General features: G+C 35.6%; 1 protein-coding gene across 6 annotated transcripts in view; it reads right to left on the reverse strand.

Moving 5' to 3' along the window:
- Nucleotides 1–4,850: 4,850 nt before the first annotated feature.
- LOC105482781 (calcium-activated chloride channel regulator 1-like) overlaps nt 4,851–15,532 on the reverse strand; it is a 41,057-nt gene continuing 30,375 nt past the window's right edge. For all 6 annotated transcript variants that reach the window (XM_011743116.3, XM_071085771.1, XM_011743119.2 and 3 more), the window contains exons 9-15: nt 13,397–13,574; nt 12,130–12,230; nt 11,560–11,784; nt 10,996–11,266; nt 10,273–10,437; nt 9,188–9,427; nt 4,851–5,191 (exon numbers count right to left, since the gene is read on the reverse strand). In XM_011743116.3, coding sequence (XP_011741418.2) covers nt 4,851–5,191; nt 9,188–9,427; nt 10,273–10,437; nt 10,996–11,266; nt 11,560–11,784; nt 12,130–12,230; nt 13,397–13,574 — 1,521 coding nt within the window. The remainder of the gene's footprint in view (nt 5,192–9,187; nt 9,428–10,272; nt 10,438–10,995; nt 11,267–11,559; nt 11,785–12,129; nt 12,231–13,396; nt 13,575–15,532) is intronic.

A 15,532-nucleotide genomic window follows, 5' to 3' on the forward strand; every position in this document is an offset into this window, starting at 1 on the left:
TTTAGCCCATTTACATTTAAGATTAATATTATGTGTGAATTTGATCCTGTCATTATGATGTTAGCTGTTTATTTTGCCCATTAGTTGAGGCAGTTTCTTCCTAGCACCAATGGTCTTTACAATTTGGCATGTTTTTGCATGGCCGGTACTGGTTGTACCTTTCCATGTTTAGTGCTTCCTTCAGGAGCTCTTGTAAGGCAGGCCTGGTGGTGACAAAATCTCTCAGCATTTGCTTGTTTGTAAAGGATTTTATTTCTTCTTCACTTGTGAAGCTTAGTTTGACCGAATATGAAATTCTGGGTTGAAAATTCTTTTCTTTAAGAATGTTGAATATTGGCCCCCACTCTCTTCTGGCTTGTAGAGTTTCTGCCAAGAGATCCACTGTTAGTCTGATGGACTTCCCTTTGTGGGTAACCCAACCTTTCTCTCTGGCTGCCCTTAACATCTTTTCCTTCATTTCAACTTTGGTGAATCTGACAATTATGTGTCTTGGGGTTGCTTTTCTCGAGGAGTGTCTTTGTGGTGTTCTCTGTATTTCCTGAATTTGAATGTTGGCCTGCCTTGCTATGTTGGGGAAGTTCTCCTGGATAATATCCTGAGCAGTATTTTCCCACTTGGTTCCATTCTCCCTGTCACTTTCAGGTACACCAATCAAATGTAGATTTGGTCTTTTCACATAGTCCCATATTTCTTGGGGGCTTTATTCGTTTCTTTTTACTTTTTTCTCTAAACTTCTTTTTTCACTTTATTTCATTAATTTGGTCTTCAATCACTGATAATCTTTCTTATACTTGATTGAATCAGTTAATGAAGCTTGTGCATGCATCACGTAGTTCTCGTGCTATGGTTTTCAGCTCCATCAGGTCATTTAAGGTCTTCTCTACACTGTTTATTCTAGTTAGTCATTCATCTAACCTTTTTTCAAGGTTTTTAGCTTTCTTGTGATGTGTTCGGACATCCTCCTTTAGCTCGGAGAAGTTTGTTATTACTGACCTTCTGAAGCCTGCTTTTGTCAGCTTGTCAAAGTCATTCTCCATCCAGCTTTGTTCCATTGTTGGCGAGGAGCTGCGATCCTTTGGAGGAGAAGAGGTCCTCTGGGTTTTAGAATTTTCAGCCTTTCTGCTCTGTTTTCTCCCCTCTTTGTGGTTTTTATCTACTTTTGGTCTTTGATGCTGTTGACCTACCGATGGAGTTTTGGTGTGATGTCCTTTTTGTTGATGTTGATGCTATTCCTTTCTGTTTGTTAGTTTTCCTTCTAAGAGTTAGGTCCCTCAGCTGCAGGTCTGCTGGAGTTTGCTAGAGGTCCACTCCAGACCCTGTTTGCCTGGGTATCACCAGCGGAGGCTGTAGAACAGCAAATATTGCAGAACAGCAAATATTGCTGCCTGATCCTTCCTCTGGAAGCTTCATCCCAGAGGCTCACCTGCCTGTTTGAGGTGTCAGTCATCCCCTACTGGTAGATGTCTCCCAGTTAGGCTACATGGGGGTCAGTGACCTACTTGAGAAGGCAGTCTGTTCTCAGAGCTCAAACACCATGGTGGGAGAACCACTGCTCTCTTCAGAGCTGTCAGACAGGGACATTTAAATCTGCAGAAGTTTCTGCTGCCTTTTGTACAGCTATGCCCTGCCTGTGAGAGGTAGTATCTACAGAGGCAGCAGGACTTGCAGAGCTGTGGGCTCTGCCCAGTTTGAGCTTCCCCAGCTGCTTTGTTTACCTACTCAAGCCTCACCAATGGTGGACACTCCTCTCCCTGCCAGGCTGCTGCCTCACAGGTCGATTTCAGACCTCTGTGCTAGCAGTGAGCAAGGCTCCATGGGCATGGGACCCGCTGAGCCAGGTGTGGGATATAATCTCCTGGTGTGCCATTTGCTAAGACCATTGGTTAAGTGCAGTATGTGGGGGGATGGTTGTCCCGATTTTCCAAGTACAGTCTGTCACTGCTTCCCTTGGCTAGGAAAGGGAAATCCCACAACCCCTTGCACTTCCCGGGTGAGGCGATGCCCACCCTGCTTTGGCTCGCCCTTCGTGGGCTGCACCCACTGTCCAACCAGTCCCAGTGAGATGAACCAGGTACCTCAGCTAGAAATGCAGAAGTCACTGCCTTCTGTGTTGATCACACTGGAAGCTGCAGACCGGAGCTCTTCCTATTCGGTCATCTTGGAACGGAATAGGTCTCGGTCTTTTATTGTGCTTGTCTCCCTGGGCCGTGGCCTTCACAAATGCTTTTCTGCCTTTTTTTTTTTTTTTTTTTTTAACTTTTAGGTTCAGGGATACATGTGCAGGTTTGTTATATAGGTAAATTGTGTGCCACAGGGTCTTGGTGTACAGATTATTTCATTGCCCAGGTAGTAAATCTAGTACCATAGTACTTGTTAGGTAGTTTTCTGATCCTCACCATCCTCCCTCCCTCAAACCTTAAGTAGGCCCCAGTGTCTGTTGTTTCCTTCTTAGTGTCCAGTTTTTTCCCCCTCTTTGATCAGATAGGAATGTTAGAGGGCTTCGGAGTTGAGTATCTTCCTCTGCCACAAGGAAGGCTAGGGGAGATTGGAGTTGGGTATTTTTCTTCTCCCAAGCTAGTTAGGCTCTTGTGAAACCTAAGTTAGTCAGACTCTGGTAAAACAGTTTCCCTTGAGGACAGGCTTTTGCTAAGAACAGGACACTTTGTGTGTATTTCAAAATCGTTACTCTCTCATGTTGAAAGTCTGAGGGATTTTTCTCTAATCCTCATTCTGAAAACTTCATGGAGTTCTTGGAAGAAAAACTCAGGGAAGTGTGGAGGTCTCTCTAAGGCCTCTGAGAGTTTTTAACTCTCAGCCTCATTCACGCTTAGCCTCTGGCACATCTTCGTTTACAGTTTGTGTTCCTACTGGTATTAGCTTCACTGACAGGTTTCTGCTACTGGGTTTCTGCTCCTCGTAAGCTGTGATTCTGTATTTTTCTGTCTCTCCAATATTTTGTAGCAGGTTGCAGTGTGACTTCAACTTTCTGATGAATCTAAGAAGAATTCTTATTTTTCAGTTCAGCTTTTTTTTTCTTGTTGTGAGGATGGGAGTGACAACTTCAAAGCTCTGTAAATATCAGACTAGTGCTATTGATTTTTAGTAAATTGATCTTGTATCTGGGAATTTTTCATAATTCTCTCATTTTAGTTATCTGTTGATTTTATTGGATTTCAATCTCATCTGTAAGTAATTACAATTTTATATCTTTCTTTTGAATTATTGTATCTTCTATTTTTTAATTGCATAGGAATCTTCCCTTATTAACTTCTAAAGCTCTATAAATTATTCAGTATAGTGACCATGTATTAAGAATAAGTTAACTATCTCCTGACTCTTTGAGGTTTTCATAATCAATAATTTTTTTTTATTATTTACTGATGCTTAAGTGATTTATTTTCTTAGGACTTTAGAAGTCTCACCCTCTGATGTATAATTTTTCATCTCTACTTGAAAATTTAATGCCGTTTTTATTTGTTTTTAAAAGGTGAGGTTTTGACTTTAAGATTAAAATATCAGGTTAATAATTTTCATACGTTTCATTTTGACTGAAGAATGATGGTTGAATTATACTTTCCTGCATGTATTGAGATAATCATATAACTAAACAAAAACTGTTAATGTAGTAAGTTACTTTAATTTTCTAGTATTAAATCACATTTGGATTCTTGAGATAGATTCAACTTGGTCATGATATATTATTATTTTTCATTTTTTTTCTGGATTTGGTTTGCTAATGATTTATAATTTTTTTCTTGACTCTTCCAGATATATACAGTGTCTTCGTTTCAGATATTTAAAGAGTTTCAATAATCTTCTTGTCTATAAACAAAGGATTTTCTACCAATGTGGTGTTCTCTCTCTTTCTCTCCAAGAAAACTCACCCCATTGCTATATTAATAGCTCAATTTACCTTTTATTAGATAGTTTATACATTCTATTAATAGTTAACTTTCTGAAACTTTATGTGTTGATTCTCAAGAATGTTATTAAGGGGTTAGTTTTCATTATATGAAGTCCTCATAATACCATGTGCACATGATACTTTGTGGTTTTTTTTAATGTAATGAAGTCAAATTTGGAATTTTTTTGAGGTTATGAAAATATTCATTAAGTTATTTAAACATATTTATTGAATATCTACTATGTGTCAATTATTATTCTAAATGTTGAGGACACAGTAATAGGAAAAAGAAAAAATCCTTGTCTCAATCAAGCTTCTTGGTAATAGTCTTAGGACCTAATGATGGCATCAGCATAGAAATAACTTTATTGTGATGTTCCACAATTCATATAGAAAACCATTTTTGCTAGTCATTTCAGGCCTATGGCTAAAATTACTTTTAATCAATGACAAAAAACAAATATATCACTTATAATCAATGACAAAAAATCAAATTTGACTTCCTTACTACTTACTACTAGTCCTTTTCAATTATAGCTTATATAAACATGAAGTATTCATTTGTAATAAAAAATGTGATACAAATAAATCTATAAAATTATTTGCTACTATGTATATACAAATATTTTTTAAATGGCTTGGATACATTTTGATGTCAGTATACCAAATGAATCTGTAGCACACTCTAAAAATGTTTCTTAAAATGCTTACAAGTACAAATATGTATCTTTTCATATTAAAAATTAATGAATGGATTATTCAAAGACAAGAAATGATATACTCATTTTGATTAACATTTTACAACTCAAGTAGTATTAATTAGAAAACTTACAACTTTTTTATATTCACTTTTATATTATAATGAGCTTTATACTAGACAATAAGTATGGTAAATTAAATTCTAAATAAATGTTTACCAAGTATGTATAACATTATAATTTCTAGTTTAAAATATGGATACAATTACAGCTAATCCAAAAATTGCCAAACTGATTGCAGAAATATTGGTACCCAGATCAGGAATGCTGGGTTCCTGTGGAGGAATAAAGTTAGTTGCTTGTGCAATGTTTGAAACCTCTGAGGTGACATTGGGTTCACGGATGGCTTGAATTGCAATATAGAATGTGGTACCATTCTCTATTTTAGAAGGTTCTGGTTTAAATTCAAAATTTTCTACTGAGCCAGCCTCCTTAGGTATCAGACCAGAAGTATTTATTAAAGCAGCTTTATCAAAATTTTCTTGGAGGTCCAGGACATGTTTGCTTGTTCTTATCATGTAGCTGTCAGCTGGAAAACAAATAGATACTTCAGATATATTAAAATCACTAGGATGGCCTTGCTGCCACCACACTGCCTTACATTTAGAAACCTATCAGAAAAGCATATTAGGTTTTAATTATGGAAATCCCATTAGCTTTTGTCTGGTTATTCCATCTTTATTGTAAGGACAAATGTGTGAACAGTTTTTCTTAAAATGTAGAATTCTCTAATCCCAGGAAATTTTAATTCAAAATCATATGATACTAAAAAGTCAGAATCTAGATTCCTTTTTAGGAAGAGAAATATAAGGAGTTGCATCTACTTTTTATTTTAGAACAAGGAACATAAAAGTATTCTAGGATAGTGAAGATATTCAGTACCCTATCTCTGTGTCATTTCTTATTAAGTTAAAAGAGAAAGTAATAGGATAGAGGAGAAAGAGAGATGATAAATGGAGTGGGAAACAGGGATAAGGATAAACAGCAAAAGGAGGCAGAGAGACTGGAATGTGTACTAATTAAACACGTGCTAAGCAGAAAGACAAACATTGCAAGTTCTCACTTATTTGTGGGATCTAAAAATCAAAACAATTAAACTCACAGACATACAGAGTAGAAGAATGGTTCCTAGAGGCTGGGAAGGGTAGTGGGGGACTGGGCAGGAGAAGGTGGGGATGGTTAATGCCTACAAAAAAATAGTTGGAAAGAATGAATAAGACCTGCTATTTGATAGCACAACAGAGTGACTATAGTCAATAGTCAATAATAACTTAATCATACATTTAAAAATAACTAAAGCAGTGTAGTTGGGTTGTTTGTAACCTAAAGGATAAATGCTTGAGGGGATGGATACCCCATTCTCCATGATGTGATTATTTCACATTGCATGCCTGGATCAAAATCTCATGTACCCCATAAATATATACACCTACTACGTACCCACAAAAATTAAAAATGTAAAAATATAAGAATAAAAAATGAAAGTATGTATGTGCTAAGGACCTAGACAGACCTTAAGTAGCACCCTAATTTTACCTGCTAGCTGTGTAATAAAAAGAAATGTATTTCAGCTTTCTTTCTTTTTTTTTCTTTTCTTTTTTGAGACAGGGTCTTGCTCTGTCACCAGGCTGGAGTACAGTGGTGCGATCTCGGCTCACTGCAATCTCCAGCTCCCTGGTTCAAGACTCTTCTGCCTCAGCCTCCTGAGTAGCTGGGATTACAGGCATGCACCACCACGCCCAGCTAATTTTTGTATATATATATTTTTTTCAGTAGAGAAGGGGTTTCACTTTGTTGGCCAGGATGGTTTCTATCTCCTGACCTTGTGATCTGCCCACCTCGGCCTCCCAAAGTGCTGGGATTACAGGCGTGAGCCACTGCACCTGGCCTTAAGCTTTCTTATCTCTAGTTTTTTATCTGTTAAAATAGAGATTCAGTTATTCAAATTATTCAACAAATATTTATTAAGTGCCTACTATTCTAGTGGTAAGAATTATAGATGATAATGCATGATGCACGTTTACTACAGTTTAATAAATGATAAATTAATAAATGTTTGAAATGTTGGCTGTTATTTTATCAAGAAAGGAAAAGAAGATGCCAACATAAATATTTCTTTCTACACTGCTTTTCAATATCTACCATTCATGTAAAAATATATTCTCACATTCTGAAATGTGATGAAAAATAAAACACCAGGTGTTCTTTTTTGAAGTAAGGACTTTGTTTTTAATTTTTCCATTAAATATCGAAGGTATTTCAAGTGTGTGGTGAATAACTTTTAGTGTATTTTTAAAAAGAATTCAGATCCTCTGCTTAACATTTAGTTTCCTCTTAAATAGGCCTTATCAATCCATTCTATTATTCTTCACAAAAACCCTGTGTTCCACTTAGGTAGGTCTCCTCTCTCTCTCTCTCTCTCTTTCTCTCTCTCTTCTCTCCACCTATCTATTCCTTATTTTGATTAGAATATTCCATTGTGAAATTTTGCTTTCTTGACCTTGCTTATATAATTTTGTTCTTTCTCTCTCCAAAAGGGTTGTGCCTCCTTCTCCATATGTATGCAAATTGTATTCATTCCTTAAGGTCCAACCAAGCCCAACTGCATGAAGTTCCATCCAAGTATTTCATTCACCCTGATGACTCTCTTCATGAACTTCTGTTTCATGGAATGGAGTTTTTCAGATACTTTAGTAGAGGTTCAACTTTTCATTCTGATTAGATCTTATTATTTTTGGGGGTAAAGACTGTGTTTTGTACTCTTCGTATCACTCAGGGTACCTGGTCCTGTGTTGACATGTATTTGATCTCCTTAATTACTTGACCAACAATACAGTTGTTGACACCCAACATGATAAAATTAGAAAATCATAAAATATTAGAATTATATCTACTTGTTTTAGTAATCTAATCTAATTTGTATATTTGACAGGTGTGGAAATTGTGTCCCAGGTAATTTAAGTGCTTCATTTGGGTTTACATAGACATTCATTTATTCTTTAAGAAACTGCGACTACCTTACTTTTGGAATATCTACAGGTAACATTTAACAGGTACCACAACCTCTTCCTATTCTTCCTAAGGAAAGACAAGATTAGATGCCACCTATTTTAGGCATTTGTGATTATACATTACTGCTACTTTTAGTTCTTATAATCAGCATGAGGGATATTTGTTATTAACCCAATCTTGAACTGAAAGTTTGGTTTTACTGAATTCACTATAGAACTAAATATTTGGTTAAGAAATTTCATTTGTGGCTTTTTCAGTGGCAATGGTATTTTTCACTTTTTTTTTTAATTCTGCCATATGTTTAAGGGTCATACCACGACAAAATAAGGTATTTCAAAAGCTGTCATAAGATTTTCAACACTGAAATACAAAAGCTCTGTTTGTGCATATTCTATGTTTCCTCTGACTTTAGAATGATTTTCTTCTTGTATAATAATGATAAGAAATGCAGCTTTGAAAATGCTACATAGTGAAAGATTAAGAAGCATCTTTTCTTTTGAGCGTGTACAATGAGGGGTTTATTGTAACCCAGGAGAAAGAGTACTGAACACTGGTGTTTTAGCACTAGCAATCTCTGAGGTATTATGTATATGTATATTGCATATTGCTTTCATTTTCCCAATCTTAAAGGGAAAACAGCAAGACTGGCATTATCCCATAAAAACCTACTAACCTACACAATACTGGAATATGGTAGGCATTCAATAAATACTGATTGAATTCAGTTAAATTTCAAGCAATGATAGAAGTAATTTAAACTTTTTGGAATGAGGGTCATTTATTATTAGGAACTTTGAATAAATGAGATCTTTTGACCTTGAACTTTATTCAAACTCCATGAACAAATCTTTCAAACTAGTGAATTTCTGTGCACATGAACATCTCTCTGTGGACACCTTCACTTCTCTTGGGTAACTACTCTCATTCTTCAATACTCAGGGGTAGTCTTCTCTGGGAAGGCTTTATGATATACTCTGATTTTAGCCTCTAACTAGGGGTTTGTGGCCCACCTATGGGTTGCCACATGATTCTCTGTTTATAAAAGCATATGTCTTGTTATACGTAATTATATGTTTACTTGTGTGTCTTTTGTACTTAATTGATTGTTGAGAGTATAGATTATTTCTTAGGAATCTAATAGGGTGAAAGCTCAACAGAAGGTTGATAAATGAATGAAACTGTGCAAGTACAGAAATACTTAAAATTTGGGGGAAGATAATGCAACAGAAAGCTGTTAACTGTCCTCTTAATTTCTAAGCTGCTTCAATTTCTGACAGACAATTTGGCATAATAGAATCTGATATGACTGGGTTAGAATTGTAAATTACTAAATATAGAAAGAACTTGGTCCAATTAACTCTTACAGCTTTAGTTTTCACATCTCCAAATAAAAAATGGCCTTTGGTAGACAGTTCATAAATGTTATTTATAAACGGAACATTAGAAAATTCTCAGCAAATGAAAGTCAATGGGATTTCTTTTAGTATATTTTAAAATATAATGTCAAACTTACCTCTTCCTTTATCGAGGACCTTGCCAGGGGCAGTCCATGAAAGTTGAATACGATCTCCTTGAAACTTAGCATCCAGGTCTACAATTTTACCAGGTGGGAACACCTGAGAATGATTACCATTAGGAGGCACTACTGATATAGTAAACGACCCTCCAGAGGAGACTCTGCTGAAGCCGTCCATTTCAGCTTCTGCCACATCTTCTTTGACTTCAGGTTTGGGTAGGTTCGGTATAATTTTTCCTACCAAGAAAAACTTTTGTAATATTTCATTTTTTCATGTCTACTCTTTTTTTGTTTTTGTTTTTTGAGACGGAGTCTCTCTCTGTCGCCCAGGCTGGCTGAAGTGCAGTGGTGCGATCTTGGCTTACTGCAACCCTCGCCTCCTGGGTTCAAGCAGTTTTCCTGCTTCAGCCTCCCGAGTAGCAGGTTCTACAGGCGTCCGCCACCACGCCCGGCTAATTTTTGTATTTTTAGTGGAGACGGGGTTTCGCCATGTAGGCCAGGCTGCTCTGAAACTCCTGACCTCAGGTGATCCACCCTCATCTGCCTCCCAAAGTGCTGGAATTACAGGTGTGAGCCATCGTGCCCAGCCGCCATGTCTATTCATAGTGCAAGCTGATCTTGCAGCTGTAGAGGATTGGTATTGATTGATGGCAGACTTTGAAAAAGTAACAGCTTTTATTGAGAAAAAGCTTGTTTATTGATATTTTAAAATTGATGAGGAAACATTATGCTATGTTAAAACTATCTTTCAACCTGTCTGTCTCTACTACTTGACTGCAAATTCTTTGAGGAATAGGATTATGTTTTGTCTTTGTAGCTCTAGCACCTAGCACAGTGCTTGCAACATAGTAGATGCTAAGTAATTTTTTTTTCAATGTAAATGAAATGAACTCAGGGGGATGTGAACAAAATATGTGGAAACATAGGTCTTTGCTAGGTCTACTAATAACAATATGGCTTTGAAACATACAGATGATTACAACGTTATATACTTGGGCTTTCTGTAGTACATTATATTTTCAATGTTTGCCATGTGCAATTTATCTAAACAGCTGGCACATTTCTATTTTAGTGCTACTTACCATTTTCAGCATAGCCCGGTATATACAGAGCTTTATTCTGTTGTTGACTTAGCCTAGCTGTGTTTTTTCTTGCCTGGGCATGCACTTTTAAACTGTATCTACCATTCCCATGGTAATCTGTAAAATACCTTGAGTAGATGCCATCATTCTTGACAGTATCAGCACCTTGATAATGAAATGTAAAAATTAGTCATCCAATAAAGTAAAAATGACAGTCATATCTGTTTATGAACACTGATAATGTTAGTAATTTGGGAGACAGTATGTAGCACAGTGTTTTAAGTACATGAATTCTGGAGTCAGACTATTTTGGTTGAAAGCTTGGGCCACTTGCTAACTCTGTGTTTTTGGAAAAGTCTAATTTATGGTAGGCATTCAATTAATATTAGCTGTTACTATTATTTCATAAAAAATACTTATCAAAATAAGAAAACGCAACTGGAGAAAGCATATATGAAACACTGACATTAATGAAAATAGAGAAAAATTGTGCTCTTAAGTTCCATGGAAAAAGTAAAATTGTTCATAAAATTTAAAAATGGCATATGTGCTATGTCTACAAGTTGTCAAGATAACTGAGAAAAAAGTTTTTAAAACATTAGGATTAAAATTCATTTACTTAAAAATGTGATTCATTAGAAAATACAGGAAATATTGACTTCTAGGTCATAGAACGGTAGGAGGATTTTAAGTTTAGTGGAAGTTGATGCAGATTCTTATTACCTGCGCCATTGTCCCAGAGCTCCAATGTTACCTGATGTCCGTCTTCATTTTCTATAATGGCTGTTACGTTGATTCCCAGAACAGGCAGAAACCCTTGACTGACTCGTGCATAAACAATCACTGGGCTAGGATAATGAGCTGTATTTTGACTTATGTGAGCAGTTGTAATTACTGGGAGTGTGGTAGGGCTTCTTGCTCGAGTGGTCATTGTCACAGTTAGCATTTGAGATTTGGTATGATTATTTCGAAGGCTGTAAGTCCAAGTGCCTGTCTGAAATATTAAAAAATATATATATATCTGAGAGCTTTGGTAATATTTTCCTACTTTTTGTTTGGGATACAAAATTATTTACAAATTTAAACAGAATAATAATGATTTTTAATATTGAATTTCACAAACAGTACGAATATGAATCCCTAATTATTCCATTTGATTTCTTTATTACAGATGATCTGTCATCATTTTAATATTGGCAATGTATAAGATGTTATTTATGTTATTTTCATCTTTTAAAAATAGAAGTTGATTAAGAAAGCTTAGAGAACATAAAATAATAGACCTACCTCTGCAATACCTGGTATTCGAAGACGGACAGACCGAATATTTAGTTTATCTTCTTGGAAATCTGAGGTAGTATATTTTTTTCCTTTTGGATCTTGAAGAATTATTTCTGGCTTTTGTATTGTCCATGTGACAACAAAGAAAGTATCTTTTCCAACTGTACTATCCACAGGCACTGTACCATTTATCCATTTCTTCCTTGGGATATCCAAGGTTTTACTTTCCAACTGTTGGATAAATAAAAACAATAAACATATGAAATCCACTTGTTATCATAGTTAATGAAATTTCTGAGTTTAGTCAGTTTAGAGTAACTTTAAATTTGTTTTTAAGATTTCAATTATAATAAGAATTATTTTAAATAATTTTCCAAATAAAGAGAATAGAAAAATTCAAGAGAAAAAATGGCTTTAAGTGTTATGGAAAATCAAATTCAGTAAGGGTGTTTTTCTTCTGCATATTTGAAATATTTTCGGGCAAAATAATTATTAGAGAAATAGGAGTTAGTAATTAGGATAATATAAATTTATTACAACTGTGAGAAAGAAAATAATTTTTTTTATTACACTGACCTGAACAGCCTGCTGAGAGATGTTGCCACTTCTAGATGAAATTCTGCTGAAAGCATCAATAAGGCCATTTATGTCCTTATGGGCATAAAAGCGACATCCTCCTAAAATTGAATTTTAAGTGGAAAAGTCATATTTGTTATTTTGCTCTCATCAATACACTTTAAAATCTATTTTAAAATTTTGTTTTAAACTTACAAAAGATGAATTTCCCAGCACTTTGTGAACTTTCAGTATATCAGTGTCCCTTATGTAATCCTACAATAATAACTAAAACCTTGCTCAAAATAAGAAAGATAAGTAAGATTAAAAGAAACTTTAAACAATGGGCCAAATTGTATTGTCTTTACATCAATCAGTCATCAAATGTAAGTGCCCGCCGCATTGGTAAAACTGGTGTAAGCATTAAATAATGTTATAAAAATGAAATTTAAGATAGTTCTTCTGAACCGGCTGTTTATTTTCTAGTTGAGTCTAAGGTACACCAAAACAATTAGACAATTACAGTCTACAATAAAGTAAAAATTAAGTGAAGGAAATAAATAATGTAGAAATTAATGAAGGGAGAGATTACTTAGGTGTAAGGAGTTAAGAAAGAATAGATTGCAGAGGGCAAGAATTAACACAAGTGACTGCCACAAATACAACAATCAATATATATTTATTGAATTGATAAATGGCAGAAAGATAAGCTGGAAGGTTATTGAAGTATCCCAGTCAAGGAATTATAAGAGCTGGATTATAATGGCAGTGGTAGAAGGATTGTATAGAAAGGTGAAATACAGAACTGTTTCAAACTAAGATTTAGCAAGATTTGGTGAAGCAGGAATAGGGTAGTATGATGGAAGAGCTCTGAATTGATAATCAGGACTCTATGGCCTTTGGCAAATCATTTGCACTCTCTAGGTTTCCATTTCCTCATCTATAAAAGAGGATTGTCAAAATCCCTACTGTGTGATTGAGTAGTATTTTGGAATTAAGCAATAATTTTTGACTTCCAGTTGAGTAACCATAGAGAAATAAGTTTCTGTTTAGTAGCATTGGCAGAAAGTAAGTGGGGAATGAAGACAGCAAATGTTAAATAACATCAGAAAAAAAACCGTGTATGAAGTGGAAGAAAAGGAAAAGAACTTAATCTAAAGGATGAAGAAGGGACAAAGATTAATTTTTAGGATAGGAAATTTTTGAGCAGATTTATAGAGAAAGAGCTCCTGGAATGGGAGAGACTAGAAATTTATTTTTTTATTCAAACTATATTCCAAAAGTTTACTTGTCATATTTGACAGGGTCTCCAGTTCTCTGTCAGCAGACGGCCCCAGAGCAATGGTGTGGATGATTGCACCACTTTGTTTTACCTCTTCAAAGCATGAGCTCATTTGATTATCTTCCCCATCTGTTAGTAATATGATTTCAGAACCCGAAGTACTCTGATTACTCTGGGAAATTGCCTGATAATGAAAAAGCCAGGTTGTTAATTGTAGAATGTCATATCTATCTATCTATCTACTTATCTATCTATTATTTTTGAGACGGAGTTTCGCTCTTGTTACCCATGCTGGAGTGCAATGGTGCAGTCTCGGCTCACTGCAACCTCCACCTCCCGGCTTCAAGTGATTCTCCTGCCTCAGCCTCCCAAGTAGCTGGGATTACAGGCGCCCACCATCATGCCTGGCTAATTTTTATATTTTAGTAGATACGGGGTTTCACCATGTTGGCCAGGCTGGCCTCGAACTCCTGACCCCAGGTGATCTGCCTGCCTTGGCCTCCCAAAGTGCTGGGTTTACAGGCATGAGCCACTGTGCCTGGCCCATATCTTAATATATTTAAAATAAGAATAAACCTGTTCTTCTAGTCCTTGCATCAGAGTAAGCAAAAGGAAACTCAGCGAAGTCATTTCAGTCTGAGTTGGCATATGGAAATGAGTGTAATTTACAGTGGTCTTGTAAGTTTTCAAAGCTAGAGTGTCAATACTTCTTCTAATCCTCTCAAATATACTTTTGCTACCAAAGAGAGGAAAAATAAGCACTTAGAGCAATGCCTGACACACAGTAAGTATTCACTGAATATTAGCTATTATTGTTGTCAGTATTATCTAAGAGGTGGGGGGGTGGAAGCAAGTGACTCAGGCAGTTCTAAAAGACTGCAGACTAGATATTATTTGGAAAGTCATGACCAAAGGTGGGTGTGCAAATTTAAACAGTGTACTATATGCTTTAAAAACACATTTTATTTGATCACTTCTGAAGAATCTCAGGATTCCCTGGACAAAAAAAACTTTGACCTACCACAAAGAAGAATCAATTATTACAAATGTATTTTTTTTCTTTTCATCTTTTCCTAAGTCCTACCAAGAGATTTGGCGTTAGATACCTTGAGAGTAAATTCCAGCTCTGCCATTTGCTAAATAGAATAGCTAGTGTTTAGTTTTTCTCAAGACTTTATATTAAAGTATATACATGTATATTATATAGTACATACATGTATGTAAGGGTTATATACATTTATAACAGAGTTTTATACCTAGATTAGTGTAATGATTAAATTTATGGACTTTGGGGTCAGAAAGACCAGGTTTTGAATCTTATATCTGCCAATTTTTGACTATATGATACTGAGAAAGATTTAATTACTGTGCACTTCAGTTTTCTTATCTGCAAAACGGGCATACTAATATTACTCAACTTACAGAGTAATGGTAAGGGTAAAATAAGACCATGCATTTAAAGCGCTTAGCATAGGCAATAACGTATAATATGATCAGTAAATGTTAGCTATTATGCTATTATTGTTAGAATTTTGTAAGTAAAATGCTTATGTATTGATTAGTTTTATTATATAAGTAATTAAGAGCTGTTTATAGCTCTGAATGTGATTCGACACCATCTATTCAGTGATAGACTTTGTGGTCAAGGTATCATAAGATATATATCAAGACCGGGCACAGTGGCTCATCCCTGTAATCCCAGCACTTTGGGAGGCTGAGGCAGGTGGATCACCTGAGGTCAGGAGTTTGAGACCAACCTGGCCAACATGATGAAACCCCATCTCTAATAAAAATACAAAAAATTAGCTGGGCATGGTGGCGGGTGCTTGTAATCCCAGCTACTCAGGAGGCTGATGCAGGAGAATTGCTTGAACCTGGGAGGCGGAGGTTGCAGTGAGCTGAGCTCATGCCACTGCACTCCAGCCTGGGCAACAAGAGTGAAACTCCATCTCAGAAAAAAAAAAAAAAGATATATATCAAAATATGTTTTAAAAAATACATGAACCAATATGTGTAAACATTCTAACATATTCCCAATTTACAGTGCTTGTCGTATTTTAGAAGTGAATAAACATATATAGTAAGAATTATAATTATCATAATAATAAACCTTTCTGAAGGATTTATTTATCTTACATAATG

The sequence above is a fragment of the Macaca nemestrina genome, chromosome 1 (genome assembly GCF_043159975.1).
Source record: "Macaca nemestrina isolate mMacNem1 chromosome 1, mMacNem.hap1, whole genome shotgun sequence".
Lineage (NCBI taxonomy): Eukaryota > Metazoa > Chordata > Mammalia > Primates > Cercopithecidae > Macaca > Macaca nemestrina.